The 20,999-nt window shown below is 40.4% G+C and overlaps 1 protein-coding gene across 3 annotated transcripts in view; it reads right to left on the reverse strand.

The window, feature by feature from the left end:
* Positions 1–15,646: 15,646 nt before the first annotated feature.
* CEP89 (centrosomal protein 89) overlaps positions 15,647–20,999 on the reverse strand; it is a 133,042-nt gene continuing 127,689 nt past the window's right edge. For all 3 annotated transcript variants that reach the window (XM_030581854.1, XM_030581856.1, XM_030581855.1), the window contains one exon: positions 15,647–16,423. In XM_030581854.1, coding sequence (XP_030437714.1) covers positions 16,183–16,423 — 241 coding nt within the window. In that variant the 3' untranslated portion in view covers positions 15,647–16,182. The remainder of the gene's footprint in view (positions 16,424–20,999) is intronic.

Genomic DNA, 20,999 nt, shown 5'->3' on the forward strand with positions numbered 1-20,999 from the left:
TATGAGTCTAGGTATCAAAGTACTTGAGAAAATGATTCGCGTCATAAACAACGTCTCTGATTATTTTCATCCTGAGTTTCACTCTGCCTGTAGTTCAGAATCATACTTTTCTGTGTAGGCAACGATCTTGTTCTTTCTACTGGTAAGTGATCCCATTCTCTCTATCCAACTTCTCCCTCTTGGTCATCTGACCCTTAGTTTTCTCTGTTTAAAACCTTAACTGCGGCTTTCATATTGGTAATAGTGTATATACATTTTAAGCACCTTTTATGACTCCTTCCTGTTCATGCTCTGCCTCTCTCAACCATGTATTGGTAAAGCTTCCTTCACAGAAAAGGTAAAAAAATAAAAACAAATATGAAGGATATTTTTCTCTTCCTCAAGAAACTCCTGAATAATTACAGAGAAACAGCATAGATGTTTGCTCAATAGGATAATCTTCTTCTGAGGAATAGGGAGTTGTTAACCTAAATATGCAGCAATAATAATTTTGGCATATGGCAAACCAGGCTTTTCAGAATAAAAATTATTTATAGTATTTATACAGAGTAGTCACTTAAAAGCTTTATTGCCCCAATTACAGTGAGTGTCCTTCATGCAAGAACTCAGTATAATTGTCCCAGCCCGTGATAATATGTTAAGATGATCGGTACTGTCTGATCCAAACCAGGATATGGAGGGGGAAAAAATTAAATGGTAAGATATTGAAGAAATAGGGGAAATTGTAGGTTCAGCATTTAGCATGTTATCAGCAACATTGTGCAATACCCTGGCAGCCACTTTTAACCACGTGACAGAGGAGATGCAATGTCCTTTTGAGATTAACAGGGTAATTCTCTGTTTTGTGCATGGCTGCTCTCTATGGTAGCAGATATAATAAAATATTTACACTTTAAAGTTAAGCATGAAATTAAGGGCCAAATTTTACTCTCAAGCTATTTTAACACCTTGTTAAAATTAGAAGGCTAAGTTAAAGCGTCTTTGAAAATTTGTTCTTAACATTGAGCAGGAAGGGAAAATTGCATACACAGTTTCCAAAATATTGTCAGAAGTTAGTATAGTTTGCAACAGTTACCAGCAAGTATCTTCTAAATTGCATACACTAAGGCTTGTGCACTATGTTAGCAGTTGGTTTAGACTCCTTATCTCTTCTGAGGACATATGTAATATGGCACATTAGAGAAGAAGAGATTAACTAAGAATGCATTTAGCATGCACCAGCCAAACTTAGAGGTTTCCACCACTTCCCTTGGAAGACTTCTTTCACAATTCAAAATATTTTGTATTAGGAAGCTTTCCTGGATGTTCATCTTAAACTTTCCTTTACTGTACTTCATCCCATTACTTTCAGCATAACCTAATTCAAAGGTTACCTGAAGTAGTTTCTTTCCATCTTTGATGTTTACATTTATCAAATATTTGTAGGCAGTTATGCTTCCTCCCTAGTTTTCATAAGACAGTTATATTGTACATATTTCTGTCTTCTCATTCTTCCACCTCACTTATTATTTATATTGGCTTTCTCTGAGCTCCCTCCAAGGCTGATCTAACACTGAGCTTTGTCTGATAATTTGTCTCTGTCCTCGTCGTCATGTTCCTATTACGCCTCTGGCATTTAGGGCAGGGGTGAAGCTCCTCCACTCCTGTCTGTTTCTGGCAAGTCTTTCAGTGGTTCCCCAGCTGTGCCTCAGCTTTTTCAGCTCGGGCTTCCACAGTTCTTTGCCATATTTTCAGGTGACCTCATTTTCACTTGCCTTCAGGTGTCCATCTTATTGCTACTCTGGTGATGGAATCCGTTTCCATCCAAAGCACATGACCAATCCATCTCCAGCTCCTCCTGGCAATAAGAGTGCTCAGATCCTCTTTGCTGCACTGTGTCAATAGATCGTGGTTTGAGATTGTTCTGCGCCAAAAGATGCAGAGGATTTTTCTGAGGCAGGTTGTATGGAATGAAGACAGTTTGGACGTGCCATACTTTCTCATTCCCCAGCATTCTGCACTATAAAGTAGTGTTGAAAGTACACAGCTCTGATAAATCTTAAGATTGGTTTTGGTATATTTTGATGATTTCCAGACTGTATTTAAATTTCTGAAGGTGTTCTTGGCTTTGATTTTGTTCCGCATGTCCTGGCTTGTTCCACCGTCCTGGGTGATGGTGCTGCCCAAGTAAGTGAATGTTTCTACATTGGTGAGAACATAATCCTCTATCCGTACTGATGATGGTGAGGCAATATTAAAGGTCATGATACCTGTTTTATTGTGGTTGATTTTCAGTCCAATTTGCTGGCTGAATGTGTTGAGTCGAGTTTTTTTTTTGTATGCCACTACCTCGATATAACGCCACCTGATATAACATGAATTTGGATATAACGTGGTAAAGCAGTGCTCCGGGGTGGGCGGGGCGGTGCACTCCGGTGGATCAAAGCAAGTTCAATATAACACGGTTTCACCTATAACGCAGTAAGATTTTTTTGGCTCCCAAGGACAGCGTTACATCAAGGTAGAGGTGTATATGATGTTGGGTATGTGATAGCAATATCATCTGCAAAGTCCAGGTCTTCAAGGGATGAGAAGAGTGTCCATTTCATGCCCCTTGGCATGTCTTCTGTTGTACGCCACATTACCCAGTCGATGGCAATGTTGAAGAGGATTGCAGACATGAAACACTCCAACATACTCCTGTTTAGACTTCAAAACTGAACTCACTGTGATCAACACTATATGTAAAGTTGAAATAGAAGGTTTTGATACCATTGATTATACAGAAAGGAATTCCATATGCCTGCAGAATGTGCCATAGGCTAGTCTTGTGAATGCTATCAAAAGCCTTCTAAAAGTCTATGAAATTTATGTGGAGTTGCTGTTGCCATTCTAAGCACTGTTCTATTATGTTTCATAGAGCGAAGATCTGGTCTGTGCCCTTTCCGAAAACCAGCTTGCTCTTTTCTGAGAACACTGTCAGCTGCCTCTGATACACGCTGGGCTGTGATCTTACACAGTATTTTTCTTGGCACAGATAAAAAGTGTGATACCAGGTCAGTTATTACAACCACTGAGAGTTCCTTTCTTTGGTATCTTCACTATAATCCCATTGGTCCACTCATCTGACACTTTTCCTCTTTCCCAGACTGATATAATAGAGGGACCAGGATAGATGCTGCTAATTTAGGATTTACCTTGAATAATTCTGCATTCAAGTTATCCTTGCCAAGAGTTTTCCCATTTTTTAAGGATTTGATGACTTTAATGATCTCTTCCTTAGTTGGGGTGTCTGTGTTGATATCAAGATGATCTTCTGTCTCCTAGATGTTTGCTTCTTCTTTAGGTGGCTCCCTGTTTAGCAATTCTTCAACATGCTCTGTCCAGCATATTTCTTGTTCTTTTTTGGTTGTTAAGAAGGGTCCTTGTTTGTTCCTGATGAGTTTTTGTTGGTGTCTGCCGTTTACCACTGATAAGCCGTGTAATTTTGTAAACAGTTCCTTGTTCACTATGAACAACTGCATTCTCTGTGTTCCTAGATTAGCAATATAATGCTGATTGTCTACTTTCCCAAGGCTTTGACCTCTTGGTGTGCCTTGCTATCCTGCTCGTGGTATTTGTCTTTTAGCTTGTGGGATTTTGTGTCTAAAATTTTTTTTTTCAGGGCTCCTCTGGTTTCTGTGGTGTTCCACGTACTGGGTGTAATCCACTCCTTCCTTCTCTTCTGCCTGTAGCCTGGGCAGTCTTCATTGCTCTGTTTATAAATTGCTGTTACTTTGTCCCCACCTCTTGTTGATCTCCTCATCTGCATTCCCCTCTTCTTCATCAAGGTCTGCAAGTGCTTGAAACCTGTTCTTTAGCTGCAGAATGAAGACTTTCTGTATTTCAAGGGACTTCAGCTTGTCAATATCATAACATCTATGTCCCTTGTTTGGTGGACCCACACTTCTCAGTTTTAGCTTGAAGGAGGCTGTCACAAGGTGGTGGTCGCTGCCAACATCTGCACCCCTTCTCACTTTTATATCTGTCAGTGAGCGTCGCCATTTGCCATTGATCATGATATGGTCAATCTGGTTCTTACCTCTGCCATTTGGAGAACACCATGTCAGCTTGTGAATTTCACGATGTTCAGATAGGGTTCTGCCGATGACTAGGTCTTTCATATTACAGAAATCAACAAGCCTTTCTCTGTTTTCATTCATGGTGCCACACCCATGTCTTCGCATTGCTCTGTCATTGTTTGTGTTGTCTTTACCAACCTTGGCATTCAGGTCTCCCATGACGTTAGGTTAGGTCATGGTGTGGTACTCTAACTCTGTCTGTAGTGTAAGGTAGAATTTGTCCTTTACTTCTTCATCACTGTCGTTTGTTGGAGCATAGCCCTTTCAGTCTGGCCCTCATAAGTCTGTTACTGATGGATTTCCATTCAAGCAGGGAATGCTCCACTCCCTTCTTCTAAAGGCAGAAACAGCAAAGTTTCTCCCAAGGCTGTTCTTAATCTTCCTGATCCGGTCCATCTGCTCTCACTGACACCCAGGATATGTAAACTGACAATGATTTTGGATGCTTTGAAGACTGGCTAGAGGGTGCCACCTCAGTCTTAATTCAGGACCATCCTCATTCCTGCTTGAGATCAGGCAGAAGCCATCCATATCTGATATGATCCTTCTGAAAGGGGGATGGGCCTGTTATACATTCCCCCCCCCACACACACACACATCCAGAGGGTTTTAAAAATAAGACATGATGGGCCAGGATAATTCCAGTTGTTCCCACGTGACCAAGCAATAGCAGTGTTCAGATCTTCTTCACCTTCCAGGGGCATCTACAAACTTCTGCTTGTGATGCCAAACATATTGTCACAATAGGACATGAGGAGGTATGGCCCAGGTGATACATCCTCACTATATTTAGCTGTGTGGCAAATGCAACTCTAATGGACCTTGAAAAATCTTGCAGTGTAGAGGTGCAACAGGTTCTGGTTAATTCCAGGAAGCAGTCACCTCAGTTGTGAATTTAAGTGGTATAGATTAGTGTACTCCATAGCTGACAAATGTGTAGATCCTGTACAAGTACCAGTCCAACGTATTTTTAAATACTTACTACATTTAAGGTCTTTAGAAATACAATAGAACCTCAGAGTTACAAACTCCTTGGAAATGGAGGTTGTTTGTAACTCTGAACAAAACATTATGGTTGTTCTTTCAAAAATTTACAACTGAACATTGACTTAATATGGCTTTGAAACTTGACTATGCAGAAGAAAAATGCTGCTTTTAAAATAAGATGGTTAATAAAACAAGCACTGAAATAGTTTCCTTACCTTGTCAAATCCTTTTTTAAACTTTCCTTTTACTTTTTTTTAGTAATTTTTGTTTAACACAGTACTGTACTATATTTACTTTTTTTTTTTGGTCTCTGCTTGCATACTTCCGGTTCCAAATGAGATGTGTAGTTGACTGGTCAGTTTGTAATTCTGGTGTGTGTAACTTTGAGATTCTGTGTATACATATCACATACATTACATATTTTCTCAGAATACAGTTAGGAAGAGCAGCTTATCATGTACTTAAGATAGGAAATGGGTCTTTGTACATGACACAGTTAAGACATTTATTAAAGGTCTAGTTAATATGTATCCACATTAGGACCCAGTTTTATGATGGAACTCTAATTTGATCTTGGCACACCTCAGGAATTCTTCTTTTGAACCCATAGCAGATTGTTTTTTATGTCATTTATCTATTTAAACACTTTTTATAATATCCATTACACCAGCAAGGTGGGTGAGCAAGCTGCATGCTCTCATGGCAGATCCACCATTCACTGCTCTTCATAAAGATTAACATTGTCCTCAGAGCTCACCTCAGATTCCTTCCTAAAACAATTAACAATCAGTTAATTTTCTTTTCTGAAATCTCATGGTCATAAAAGAATATAAACTACATATTTTAGATGCTAAAAGAGCTTTCGATTAGTACCTAGATGGGACAGGAGAGTTCTGCTAAACTTTTTATTTCTTATGTTTACTACTATGAGAGTCATGCCAGTCCTGCTTGGTCATTATCATCTTGGGTGAAACAGCATATTGAACAGGCATATAGGGTAGCATCAGTTCCTCCTCCTATTGGAGTTAGGTCACACTCAACCAGAGCAATAGCTTCTCTATAGCACATCTCAGACATGTTCCAGTTCTTGAAATACAGGAATATATATAGGAATGTAAGGTTGCTATTTGGAGTTGCGATCATACATTTACAAAACACTATTCATTTGATTTGGCATCGAAATTAGATGTCCTGTTTGATAGAGCAGTTCTGCAATTTTTATTCAGTTAGGACCCTGAGTCACACTATCCAGTGCTGGGGTTTTGCTTATCTAGCAAAAATAAGCAGAGGATGTTCAGAGAAGAAATGAAGGTTACTTGTAACAAGTCCTTGGAAATGGACTCTGAATATTCACAGCTGCCATCCACCTGCCCCTCTTCTTAGGAGACTTAATGAGATTTGACTGCATAAGTGGTCAAAAGAATTGTGGCAGCCAACAGTGTCATGCCCCTTTTTATAGCCTTGCTCTCAGAATGCTCAGGAAAAATGAGGGAAGGGGCTAGAGGGGGTGTGCAAGTTCTCCAGTGGGCACTGCCACATAAACTTTCCACCATCTAATATGCATGGGGTGATGCATCGCATGAGTGTGAATGTGCAGAATCTATCCTGAAGAACCTTGGTTATAAATAACCTCCATTTCTGGTTCAGCTTTTGGTTCCTGTTACCTCCTAAACTGTTTGTTGTTAATGTATGTATTGTATTAAAGCAGTGCCAAGAGTCCTCCTTTGTGCTAGGTAATGGCGCAGTTAAAGAGTATTGGGGGAACAGTTAAAAAAGTGAGAAAGGTGTGATCTGTTTAGTAATTTTATATTGGGGTGGAAGAGATATAGCTCTCTTGCTCTTCTATCCTGTCACCTGGCAATTCAAACTGACAGTATTTTTAAAAAATACCAATTCTGGTCTCTTGAGAGAGACATAAGTACTAGCTTTGAATGTGAGCTTTATAACCTGTTGCATAGGTTTTCATTTGGTGTTTGCAACAAAAAGTTAATCTTTGCATGACTGTAGTAAAAAATACCTCCATGTCTGGTTTCTAGAAAATTCTTCTGTTGATGGCAGTGATTATTTCTTTGTTGAAGAATCCTTTTCTGGCAAATGAGGTGTATAAATGGCCTTTAAATATCCTTGTGTTAGTTACAACCTGTTGACTTATTCAAGTGCATATGACAGATTGAACCATGTTTGTTATGACTATAAAATCAGCTGGCTGAAAGATCTCTGAACCATGTGGCTGTGCTATCCACACTACCCTGATTTCTTCATTTCCAACCAGGATTTTAAATCTCATTTTACAATTGTCATGCTATCAACATCCGTATTGATCAAATAAACCAGTCTTGGTCTACTAATTCCTAGCAAAAGTACAAATGTGGTTCTTGATAATTCAATACAGAGAAAACTATTCATGCTTTTCCTATCCTTTCTTTGGTGGCCTTCTGATAGGCTTGCAGGGGATTCTAAATATTGCCTATAATTTGGCTCTTCAGTTGTTTTACTAGCTTCTTGTTCAGAAATGTATTTGGCTAAATTCTGGCTGAGCAGTGCTTGATAAAGTCTGGAGAACTGTGAGCAAAGATGTCCTGGAGCTACTTGAAACAATGTTGGCCTATTCTACAATGTGTAGTATAAGGCAGCCTGAAGGGTTGGGCACTGATATGAATAATGGACTATCCAGTTTGATTCATAGAGTCTAAGGCCAGAAGGGACCATGTGATCATCTAATCTGATCTGTATAATACAGGCCATAGAACTTCCCCAAAATAATTCCTTGAGCATATTTTTAGAATAACTTGACTTACAATTTATAAGTGGTGGAGAATCAACTATGACTCATGGTAAATTGGCCATGGCAATCCCTCTTATCAAGATCTTCTCTGACAGGAAGCAGTGTTCTCCAAAAGGGCCCATAGAGCTGGTTCCCCTCTGTATTTTCTCATTCTAAAGAAGGGCCAACTGACAGGCCCTATTCTGGATCTCTGGGTGCTCAAAAGGTTTATAAAGAAATTCAAGTTCTGGATGGTTATGCTCCCCTTGATTATCGCTTCCCTTCCCCAGGAGTCTGGTTCTCAGCTCTCAGCATGAAAGATGCCAATTTCCACATTGACATTCACCCAGCTCACTAGAAGTTTCTCCATTTTATGGTTGGACACTCCAATTATTAGTTCCATGTCCTCCCCTTTGGTATCGCAGTTGCTCCCTGAGTCCTCACAAAAGTATTTGCTATCATTGCAGCCAAACTGTGACATCTCAGCCACTTGGTATTCCCCTATCTGGACAACTGGCTCCTCGTTGTGCCATCCCACAGGTGCCTCTTACCAGCCATCTTGACCTTTTGTGGTTTCCTCTCTGCTCCTGGGATTTGCATTAACAAGGAAAAGTCAGTCCTTGTACATACCCACCAGATCATCTTTATTGGTGTGTGCCTGGACTCCACCTCTCGGTGGACTGCTTTGCCACCCTCATTTCTATCATTACCTTGCGCCGCACCTCGCACACCTCCAGCCACTGATTTCTTTCCCTCCTTGGCCACATGGCAGCCTGTAAATCCCTAATGCCCCATGCCCACAACCACATGTACTGCCTTCATATGTGGCTCCTGTATATCTACAAGCTACAGACAGACCGCTTGGACAAACCCATTGTGCTTCCCCGAGTTGTTCTGGCCTCCCTTGTGTGATGGACCAAACTGTCCAAAGTCCTAGTTGGCACCCCCTTCACACCTCCAAACCCCAATTCCACTCTCACAGTGGATGCCTACCTCACCGTCTGGGGCGGCCACCTGAATGGTCACACAGTCCAGGGCCTCTGGACAGCACGAGAAGCTAGGATGTGTCAACATCTTGGAGATGAGATCCTCTTGTCTTGCTTGTTGGGCGTTCCTCCCCCTCATACAATCCCATCACATTCAACTGCTCTCCGACAATATGTCTGCAGTAGTCTATATCAACAAGCAAAGTGGTGCCAAGTCTCCCTCCCTCTGTGTGGAGCCTGTCTATATCTGAAACTGGTGCATCAAGCACAGTGTTATCCACAGGTTGCATATCTCCCGGATGCCCACAACTCCCTGACGGACATGCTCAGCAGGTTCTTCTACACAGACCACGAGTGGGAACTGCACAGTCCCACCTTGCACTCCATTTTCCATAGGTGAGGCTCCCCTTACTGGGACCTCTTCATGACCAATGAGAACCATAAACTCCCCCTTTATTGCTCCAGAGGAAATTGTGGAGGCAGTCTCCTAGGGCAACTTTCGGTATGCCTTGCTTCCCATTCCCCTGCTCTCCCAGGTCCTGTGCAAGATTCACCAGGACTGAGCAACGGTCATACTGATAGCCCCTTTTCAGCCTCACCAGTATTGGTTCACAGATCTCCTTTGTCTCTCCGCTCATCCCCCGCTTTGCCTCCATGCACATCCGGATTTCCTCACCCAGGCATAGGTATATCTCCAGCACCCCACTCCACTCATGGCTTGGTATTTGAATGCAGCTCGCAAATAAACAGAGCATGCTCTACCCTGGTGCACGAGGTCCTCGTGCACAACAGAAGACTGTCTACCAAGGCCTGTTATCAAGCGAAATGGAAACCACCTGGGATCACTGCCACCATTACCTGCTGGACTCCATATCCATTGCTATTGTCTTTGACCACCTTCTTCAACTCAAACTGCTCCTTAGACCTGCACCCCAAATTCATCCCTAAGGTAGTGTCCGCATTCCACCTCAACCTGTGCATCCACTTCCTGGACTTCTATCCCAAACCTCACACCTCCCACAGAGCCAGAACCTTGCACTCTCTTGATGTCGGCTGTGCACTGGCCTTCTACCTCCAACACATCTGTGCCTTCTACACTTCATCTAGGCTCTTCATTGCCATTGCCAAACGTTGCAAAGAACAAGCCTTCTCCTCACAATCGTCTCCAAATAGATCTCTGTTGCATTTACGAATGCTACTCTCTCCAAGATACCTCCACCTCTTGAAGTCACAGCTCACTCTGCGTGGATGCATGCCATCACATTGGACTGCATCACAGACATGCTGTGGCAGGACATTTGCTGAGCAGCCACATGGAGCACCGTCCACACCTTTACCTCTCACAAAATCATCACTCCAGCAGTGGCAGTGGATGCAGCCATCAGCCATGCTGTCTTGCAGTTTATAATTTCTTGCAAATCCTCACACCCACCTCTATGCTGATCACTGCTTTCTACTCACCCATGTTTGGAATCCATATAGGGACCATAACTTGAAGAAGACGTTATTTACCTGTAACTGGAGGTTCTTCACGGTGTGTGCTCCCTATTTGGATTCCAGTATGTGTCTGTGCTATGGACTATGCTGCTTAGTTGTAAAAGAGATACTGGAGCAGGGTCAACCCACATGGCCTCTTATAGTCTCAGCTGCGGACACAAGGACAACACACGTGCAGATCAGCAGACACTGATACAGAATGGTTCTGGCTCTGACACATGGCGTGCATGTGCACCCACATTTGGAATTGAGATAAGGACCATTCATCTCAAACAACCTCCAGTTACAGGTAAATAACCTCCTCTTCCCACTTTGGTTTAAATTATGTTATATAAATGTAAGGGGGCAAGTACTAGCTGAGGGAAACAGGATGTAGAGCATCCAGGAATAACTGGAGCAAAGAGGCATGCCAGCCAAGCTCTACCCTGCAGCTTGACGATAAGGGAGCTGCAAAAGTGATGCCCCTCAAACTGCTCCAGTGCTTGAGCATTTGGCCCATAAACTGTAAAGTGGATCTGATTACGTCTGAGCTGTAAGTAGAACCACATAAATCTCCTGATATCGTATTGCTGTGGGAAAACTAATCATAATCTTGATCACCTATAAATTCATAATAAACAGGATTAAACAAGAAGCTCTTTCAGTGTGGCATTAGAACTGGTGGAGAAATGGGATAGTAATGTTCAAACAAATACCCTGTAAGCTTTATGAAGCGTTTCAACTGAAGTGTGATTTTTAGGGGGCATTTTAGTAAAACAGTAAGGCCAGCTGGTTTACACTGATTATTTCCTACAGAATTATCACCTGTTTAACGTCATCTGTAATGCCACGTGGCACAGCATACAATTTGATCACTATGAGATACAGATCTCTGATTTCAGAAGTGAAAAATCTTAGAAATATATTTTTAACACTAACTGATACAGATGGCTGTCTGGGTTTTTAGTTCTCTTGTTATTCCTTTTCTTTATGTGGCTGGATTTTCTATAGCTAAAACACCACTTTTCCATGGTATCTGAAAAAATATTTTAGAAGAAGTTCAAGTAAATTTCTGAGCCACAATGCAAAAGTGTCTCAGTGTTTGAACCACTAGGCTGATGCCATAAAGTATTTTTCGTTCAGCTTCTGGATCAGCTACTTTAATTGCAGGGATTGTGGCAGTAAAGGAAAGGGGGTGCTCCCAGTCCTCCCTGGACAGCTGTAGTCCCCTGATTGGTACCTAAATAATATTACCAAACACATCTGCCAGGCCACCTGCAAAGTCCTGAAACTGAATGCAGATCATAGGTCTAATCCTGGCTTGGTGCACTGATACCATCTACTACCCAAGTGATGCCGTCAGATCTCATGTAGGGTGCTCTGGCCAGAAATCTGAGGAGGGTTATTTAAGTCAATGGTAAGTTGCTATGTCCTTATATTATTTTCCCTCTTACTCTATTTGGAAAGAGGTTGCTGCTCCAGTGCCAGCAATCCTTTTTCACTGGGTAACCTTTCACCTTCATACACACAGCCAATATTGATTCAAATAGTATATTGTTTGCTTATTTTTAAATTCACTACTACTGGAAGCAAAAAAACGTATTTTATTCTTCTGAGTTAAAAATACACCCTGCTTTTTGGAGGGCTTCACTTTGTAGACAAAACATATTAACGAATTCCTGGTGCTGATCTTTTTTTCTCAGTCTTGTGTTTGGTTATGAATTAAATCTGTCATTCTGAAATAACAGATACAATAAAATACTCTTACTGCACCCACTGGGAATTACATGACTGTTAGGTGTTCTGGCGCTGGAGGGGACTCGTGAGCAGCTAAAAATCCAGAATCTGTCCACTTACTTTTGTCTCCAGTGGCTCATTTGCTTTCCCTAGAAGTTAAGGAAATCTTTAAAGGCTTTCAGGCTTTTGACTAGGACTTGGCATTAATTCTGGTGTGAACCACTATCATGCTAATTCAGTCAGGGACTCGTTTTAGTCAACATTATTTATGACTTTTGGATGAAGTATTTTTTTAACTGGCTGTACTGCCTAATAGCCAACTCTAACCTGTATGTTACAGCCTTTGTTATTTATTAGGATCTTGTATATTTTTTTATTTTGGCTTTTTTACTGTATTTTAGTATACCATCTGAATGTAAATGATATTCAGAATAAAATGATTTGAACTAAAATAACATGCTTTCAAAGTAATAGCTTTCTGCATAAAAATGCAAAATGCACTCTTTGTCTAGTCCTAAGACCAACAGTTCACAATAAACTACATTATTTTTCTACCTATAAACGGGCTTTAAATATAAAGTATTCTGAAATGAAAGCTAAACAAATTGAGTCTAATACTTGTTTTTCACTGGTGAGAGATTTAGAGGGAAATCAACTTTAAGCTGTGCAAAAAATAGAAGAAAATTACTGGTTTCTTTCATAACTCATAGATTTCACAGCAGAAATATCCCTTTAATCATTAATTCTATTTGTATTAACTCCATATTATATTGTGCACTCTAGCCAAGATGCTTTTACTTATTCTTCATCGTGAAATTTCTCTAATCTCAAGGGTTTCCAACATCTCTGGTTTGATTTTAAAACTCAAATAAACTCTTCAACTAATCAGCACTTTAATTGCACATATTATATACTTTCTAGGGCTAAAAATATGTATTTCAACATACTCATCAAAACAATCTGGCATGCCCAATCCTTTACATGCATAATTCCAACATGCCTTTGGGAGCTTTTGGTATGCACGGAATGCGGGATTGGTCCCACATGGTAATATGCCATCATGTTTTCTGAGTTTCTTTAATCCAATGCAAATTTTATTTGAGAGAATTTCACAGGATGAGAACTTCTTAAAGAATATTTTTATTAAATTTTACATATTAGAAATGTTTGACATATAGTGCAGCCTTTGGTCATGCAAGTATTTATGATTATGTTCAATAAGCTATAAAGTTACATTGTGAAGATACATAAAGGCACATAAAGTTTGTTTTAAAGGCCTAAAATGAGAGCTATTCAGAGGAAAGGAGACACAGCAAAGAAGGAAAGGGAGGGAGGTGGAAGTGTGTCTCTAGGGTGGGCTCAGAGGGAGTTTTACTTTTGACCTCATTGGCACCAGAATTAGGCCAACACTGAGTGACTTTGAAAATCTTACCCCTAGTTTCTAACCAGTTATAACTGGAGTAGTTCATGCTGATCTGTTAGATGTAAGCCAAGAAGGGCAGGGTTTCCAAAGAAGGGACCTAAAATGTCCAGCCAGATGCAAACAGGTAATTAAAACCTGAAAAGTGTGTAATCTCTCCTATTCTTCGTCTGAGCACTCATACTGTGCATGGGAAATTCAGGTGCCCCAATTTTTAAAAATCTGATGCACAGTATCTGATTTTTTAAAAACTGTGAAGTACAAGGCTATGCAAAAAAATTGTGTGCAGCTCTCTCTGATATGTATGCACAATTACTGTATGTGCATGTCTAAGTTGTCCATTTGTGCACACTGATGAAGTTTGTCTACTATATTAGATGCAGAATTATGCATGTACATAGTCTGTAATGTTCTTCTCTGTATAACAGCTGAATTGATACTGTGGGTATTGCCTCTCAAATTAACATAGCCACCTCCAAGACCTCAGAGAAACAGGAGTGGTTGGGCTACAAGATCTAGTGAAAGTCTAAATGAAAATATTAGATATTATTAGCTCATTCTCTCAATCCTCGTCTGGTGTATTACTTGATCTTATTAGGTTTAGGCTTTTGTAATTTTACTGTTATGTCACAGCCATTGAACCCAAAAACATGCGAATTTTAAAAAATTACTCTGTTTGTAGTTAGGTGTCTGGGGGAGAGAGAGATAATAATTCTGTCTTTGTAACTGAAAGCTCTAAAATGTAATAGTAAAGATAAAAGTATCTGGGCTGGTAACAAGTCTGCTGCAATTTAGTGATTTTGCACATGCTTTAGACCCCAATTCAGGAAATCACTCGAGCGTGCGTTTAATTCTCATGGACTTGAATGGGACTCAGAGCACATACCCTATCTTAGGGTATGAGCGACAAGCCTGTCTACACTGCAAAAAAAAAACAACCCAAAACCCTGCAGTCCAACCAACCTTAGGTCCAGGTCAACAGAGTTGGGCTTACTGGGGTCGCACTATGGGACTAAAAATAGCAATGTAGACATTCCTGCTCAGGCTTTGAAACCAGTCAAAGCAGAGCAGGTCTCAGAGGCCTGAGCTCCAGCCCAAGAGGCAGTGTCTACACTGTTATTTTTAGATCCATAGCATGAGCCCAAGTCACGTGACTAGGTCTCTCAGACATGCTGCCTAGAGGTTTTTTGGCAGTGTAGACATACCCATAGTGTTCAATATGTCCACCCTCACTAGTATCTGAGCACCTTACATGTAAAATCACTAAAGGCTTTGCTATTGGACTTCATGGAGTCTGTGGTTCATCTCTATTTTGGCATGTAAACTCTGCTGCTTGTACATTTTTCTTTTCACCCTTGTTTAAGCCCTCCTTCCTGAATACCAATGCTTTCCTAAGTGAGGCCCTTAATGTGAAGTAGAAGACTCTAGTAAATAAGTGAACTCTCTCCCAGATCCACACCAATTGGAGTACATTTTCTTTTTTTATGTTCATTTTAAGGGACCTTTGTTTCCCTAATTTTATTTTTGCTGTTTCGTTCCTGTCAACAAGCAATATGAGATTATATATGTTGTAGATTTACACATTTAAGAAGTATTGTTTTCACCTTTTTGTTTTCAGTTCACAAACAGCTGTCAGTTCTTTAGTTAGGGTAATAAAATTAGGCAGCAAGCTAAAAATTGCAGAAAGATCATAGACTTCCTCCTGCTTGCGATGCCCTCTGTGAAGGGGTCTAGCTAGAGCGGAAAAAATTGAGGGGTTCCCTGCAAATTTTCTCTTAAAGGGGAAGTGGTTTCAGATGCTGTTGAATTTGCAGAGGGCAAAGCCGCCTGATCCTGGGAATGACTCATGCCTCTTCTGACTTTCCATCCCCTTGGCAGCACAACTCTATCAGGAAACGTGCTGCTACTGGTTGGGTCCCTCTATAGCTATTCATAAGCAGTCATGGATTCAAGCAGCACTAACTCCCACTTGGATGTCTGTGAGGTCGCAGGGGATGTGGTGCCACTAACTTGCCCTGCCTTATCCCCAAATTCCCTACGCAGTTGGCATTTCCTCTCTCTTTCTCCAGATAGAGGACAGAGATTTTTTAAGACAATCAATCCTAATAGTAACACATTGCATCCAAGGATATTAAAGTGCTTTACAAACAGTGAAATAAAGATTAGGCATTGCAGATGTTTTCTATGTATTTTTTGATTAAATCTCCACATTTTGGATATTTAAACTACTGTATGAGATTGTTTATAGATGAAAACTGCTAGCATTTCAATTAAACCATATTAAAACATAAGTATTATTTAGCAGAGAGTCTCTGCTACAAAACAAGTGAATAGGAAATATTAACCCTAGGATTTATGTGCTCTGTGAGTCTGGCAATTAGAATGCAATTATATATCCCTTTAATTTGATAAGTACTGCCAGCTTTACAGTTGTGACTAGTGCTATACTACATTTCTACTGGATTAGCAGTGGCCTTTTATCAGATGACATCAATAATATTAAAATCTATACTAAAAATATAACTCTACGAGAGCGAGAATATGCTGTTATCAATTCCAGTTAATGTATATATCAGTATCAAAGAGCATAAATGCTTTTTTGTTGTAACATATTTTGTGGTTGAGGAGAGTCTGGCTCTACATCTGAATTATTATTCTTTTGTTTCTTTGGGATCATCCTTTCTTGTGCAAGATGTAGAGGCACCTTTGTCCTTAACAGGGAGGTTCCTGTTTACTTTGATTTTTTGTGGGTGATGGTGGTTTCACATCACAGTAGCTAAAATCATATCCAGAAATAAAGTCCTTCTGAGAGATTTCATCTAAATATGATTCATAAACTCGGACAGTGCTCCACCTGTTCTTCTTCTCCAGAGATTTATGCAAGAATTCTTTCATTCTCTGGTTCTCTTTGGAGGTAGATTCCCAAACTATTTCAAGTTCACCTTCCACTTCTCTGAAAGAACAAAAATAAAAAAAGAGGATGCTGATTTCAAATTCAGTTACTTTAAAAGTTAATTTGTACAGTATATGCCTTTAACATTTAACAAATAGTGTAATTGCATGATACACGTCTTCAAGTACCTGAAGTGTTTTAATTGAATTGGTCTCCATTGTGTTTAAAAAACACATTAAGTATTTAAAAAGGTTAGGAAGAGAGGATGTGATTAGAAGCAAGACATGAGTTCTGGGCTCATGCAATAACAACATATTGTAAGAAACACACAATTTTGCATCAGTCCTTCCCAGCACATGGATATGGATCCCCCTCAAAGCACTAGCCTGTGATCAAAACAGTTCTTCCTTATTCCTCCACCATTTCTAGGGAACATCATGGGTCAATTTCTCCTATTACACCAGTACAACTCCCCATTTAAGTCGCTGATAGTTGTACTTGCATAAATGAAGGGAGAATTCAAGCCCATGTTTGCACTTATACTTGATTTTGCTCCCTCTCTGGACAGCTATGAACATGGCACTTGTACCGTAGGGGAGAGAAAAGAAACTCTATGGATGTTTAAAGAATCTGCCAGCAAAAGTCACTCATGCAGATATTACCCCACTTCCTTAGGCATCCAGTAGCATCACCTGCAGAGCACACTTAACCCTGCGAATAGATCCCAGCTGCTCTTGAGCACTGATGCATAGGCTTCCATCAAGCCACTTCTGACCATTTCATTGCACATACTGCTGTTTTTTTTTAAATTGACTGGTTTTGGGGACAACTTAATCTAATGTTGACACTTTGATAAAATAACCCTTTGAACAAGCCATGATGATTATCTGCCACTTGCTCTAGGATGCTAAGCATGAGAATCCTGGTAGATGGTATCTTTAGAATATCTCCATTACCAAGGAAAGGAGCTGACAACTTCCTGCACTGCACTTCACGGAGTTACCTCATTCACATACAACTACTCTCCAAGTGCTGCCTAATTTGAATTTGACTCACTTCCCTTCTTGTCACATCTGCTGAGAACACACACAGTCTTGTCAGAAGGCAACTGAATGAAAATGGCTGTGATTTGATATCCGTTTGTACCTTTAAGGCTTCCTCTGGTCTTGTACAGTGGCTGGCTTTTATAACTGCACTGTGGTTTTTATTTGGCATTAACCTACTAGCTTAATGAAAAGCAGGTGGCTCTCTTCTATTCCCTGTATACCCATGTGGTCTCAGATTAATGCATTCTAGATCAGCCTGTAAATAAGGGAATAAGTTGGCATAAATACTGATGTGTGAAAGTTAGAATCCTTGTATTTGACTAGGATTTTTTTAATTTTGTGATAAATATCTGTGTGACTTTCAGCTGATAAAGCATATGACCAGCTGTAATATGGCAATAAAGATATTTCAGCATCGTAACACTTAATTGTACTACTCAATTGTGCATCTATCTACATGCTGCCCATATGCTGATATGCAATGCCATTCTCAAATGTTCTGAATTTTTCTTTTTGGATCCAATGTTCATTTTAAATCTATACCACCTCTCTCTTATACGTACACACATGCAGCATGTATATACCATTCACACACACAAGCCTTAAGTCCACTCTTGAAATCCCATCACTAGCTTTCTCTTGCCTTCCAAACCAAGGCACTATGTTATCCTTCCCTGCCTACAGCTCTGCCCTTTTTAATCTCTCTTGCTCCTCTTGCTCCGCCATGCCTCTCTTCTCACTGCGTCATTTCTGTGTTTCTTACACTCTTGTCTCTGTGTTTTCTTTCATTCCATCCTTTGTATTTGGAACTTCAGAAATGGGTGAAATCATCTTAGTGAAAATGACTCTTGTACCGTGTAGATCTGTTGTAGGCCCTGCTCATTATTCAGCCAGGTCGGTAAAAAAGAGAAGCTTGCTGACATTTGTAGGAACTTCACACTGCATGCCAAAGATATTCGGGGGGGACTAAGACTACAGGGAAAGAGGATCCTGGATACTTACTACATTCCCAACAGCATTGAACCAGGGCGAGAAAATGCAAAATTTAAGAGCTGGAAGGGATTCAAAGAGTGCTAGCTGCTTAGAAAGGCAGAATGTTACATTATTTACATGAGACAGATTTTAAGAACTAGACAATGTTAAAAACTTTTGTTTTAATAAGATAATGCTGCTTTCCATCCCAAATTAGACAATGAAACCCACTTCAAAAGCAGGAACCTAAACAGTAACCAGAAGTACTGAAGAAAACTGTGAAACTGAAACAATTAAGGCTACACGAGACTTTCTTTTTTTAAAGAACTGCTTCTGGAAGTGCAGTATGACCCGACCCCACTGGTGAATAGGAGGTGAAGAGAGTGAGGCTGTGTCTGAGGTATAGCAGAAATTTCAACAGGACCATTATTGTGTCTTTTTTCTGTTGCTTTTATGAGAGAGATTGAGTCCACCTCAGAATGGAAATAAAATCAGTGTTTTGTGGATTGTTGCATCAAGACCTTTCTTAGCCTTTCCAGGTACATGCAGATATTTGCATATGCTGAATGCTAGTTGCAGTCCTCTCTTGCTGAAATGCAAGCTGCACTACAGCAAATACCTAATGTGAGTAGCATGCAGCTGGGTCTTTTTGGATGAGAACTTAATAAACAAGACTGTGTGTGACTATTTTTCATACGGTTAGGCAGAAACCTGTGTCTCCCTTTGTGTGCTCTCTGAATGAGGTAAATGTTCGTGGCCCTCCTCTTCTTATGAAATCTCTTGGTACTTTTTGGAATGTCCTTGGCCAAATTTCTCTTTGCTCTTGTGCAGAAGACTGTGTGCTGGCTTTCTCTAGCGGTAGTTGGATTTCAATGTTTGTATAGAAGCAGCTAAGTATTGTTAAATTCCTTTAGTATGACAGGTCTTATAGTGTAGAAATGTGAAACATTAATAAATAACTGACCTGACACTACTCAGGGTGGGGAGAATAGCACATCTTAAATATTTTTGACTTTCTCCCTCAGACTCTCTGTAGCCACTTGGCCAAAAACTGAGTTAGAATTAAAACTGTGTGTTAAAAGGGGGTTTATGAATTCATTCTGGTATAGGGAGGTGCCAAGTGTTTAAAAAAATACTCCTTCTCTGACACTTCCAGTCTCTCTGGAGCACACATGGAAGCCTTCAATCCTACTGAAGGGGATTTCTGGAGAGTAGATGCTGTCCCTATATCACACAGAGCAATGTAAAACAAGCCTTGAAATGCACCTTTTCATATCTCAATTCTTTTGCAAGATTGTGTTAATTGTGAACTAAGCCAAAAATGAAGGTTGTATGGAGAGATTTGAAGGCTGGAAATCATTCCTGTGTTTCAAGGAAAGTGTTCCAGATAAAATGCTTTAACAAATCTCATTAAGCAAGTATTTGCTTCTTAAATATTTAATCCTTGAGCCCTGCAGGAAGTTGTGGGGGGAGAGAGAGAGAGAGAGAGTGTGTGTGTGTGTGTGAGAGAGAGAGAGAGAGAGAGAATAAATTGTGCCTCTGTTGTCTTTTGTAGCAAACTGGTCAACTGAGGGGATGCCCCATATCTACAAAATAAATTGCAGCACGCTGTTTTTGAGAGACCACTTGTGAGTGAATGAAAACCCAGCTAGTTTTGGGAACCAGGTAAGTGAGTGACTTGCCATCAGAGCGATGTTCTGCTTGATGCATAATTTCCAGAGGCTTATCACCTCCTGACATTTGTATGGAGTGGGTCGTTCCCCCCTGCACTCTTCCTCCCCCCATCTATTTAGATAATACATGGCAGTTGTATTGTCAGTTAGAATCTGGACTGCTGAATCTTTGACAAGAGAAGGTCCTGGGAAGCTCTGTAAATTTGCTGTAGCTTCAGGACATTAATGTGAAGCCTCACTTCCTGGTCTGTCTGTATTCCTTGCACCCATGAACTATTCAGGTGAGCACCTTAGCCTATTGTAGAATTGTTGGTTACAACTGTCTTCATTGCAAGGGGACTGGAAAAGGTGTGTGTGTGCGTGCGTGCGTGTGCGCAGGGGGGGAGAGAGATTCCTATGCTGTCCTGGTCTGTCCACCATTCCACAGAATGTAAGACTACAGGAGCAGCTTGGACCAGCCTGTCCAGATGATGCCTGCTTGGCCGGTAAACTGACTTTAGCCATGCTTATAGAGGACAAACTTGGAGTCCCGCATGGTCATATATTTGCATGCAGCCATGTGACCTAGCAACCTGAGGCATACTTGGGCCCTGGTAGATGGGTGAGACCTGCAGCCAATGATTTTAGTGTATTATCCATTTTATTGTGTGATGTATAATTAATATATTCATTGTATGTTAATAAGAGTTAATTTGTAGGGTTATAAGAGTATAAGATTAATCAGTATTTAGAGGAACCAAGTATTAGACATGAGAAAGACAAGCTGAAACACAAAAACCTGTAGGTTGAGGCCTGTAAGACTTTAGCTTAGCTATTCTAGGCCTTGGAGGCAAGAATTATGACATAAATGACCGAGGAATAACCCAGTGCCCTAAATTATGGGAAAAGAGGTACCAAGTGATAATATTGCACAAAATTACCCAGATTAATATTAGATCATAAAAA

This window comes from Gopherus evgoodei, chromosome 12 (genome assembly GCF_007399415.2).
Source record: "Gopherus evgoodei ecotype Sinaloan lineage chromosome 12, rGopEvg1_v1.p, whole genome shotgun sequence".
Classification (NCBI taxonomy): Eukaryota; Metazoa; Chordata; order Testudines; family Testudinidae; genus Gopherus; species Gopherus evgoodei.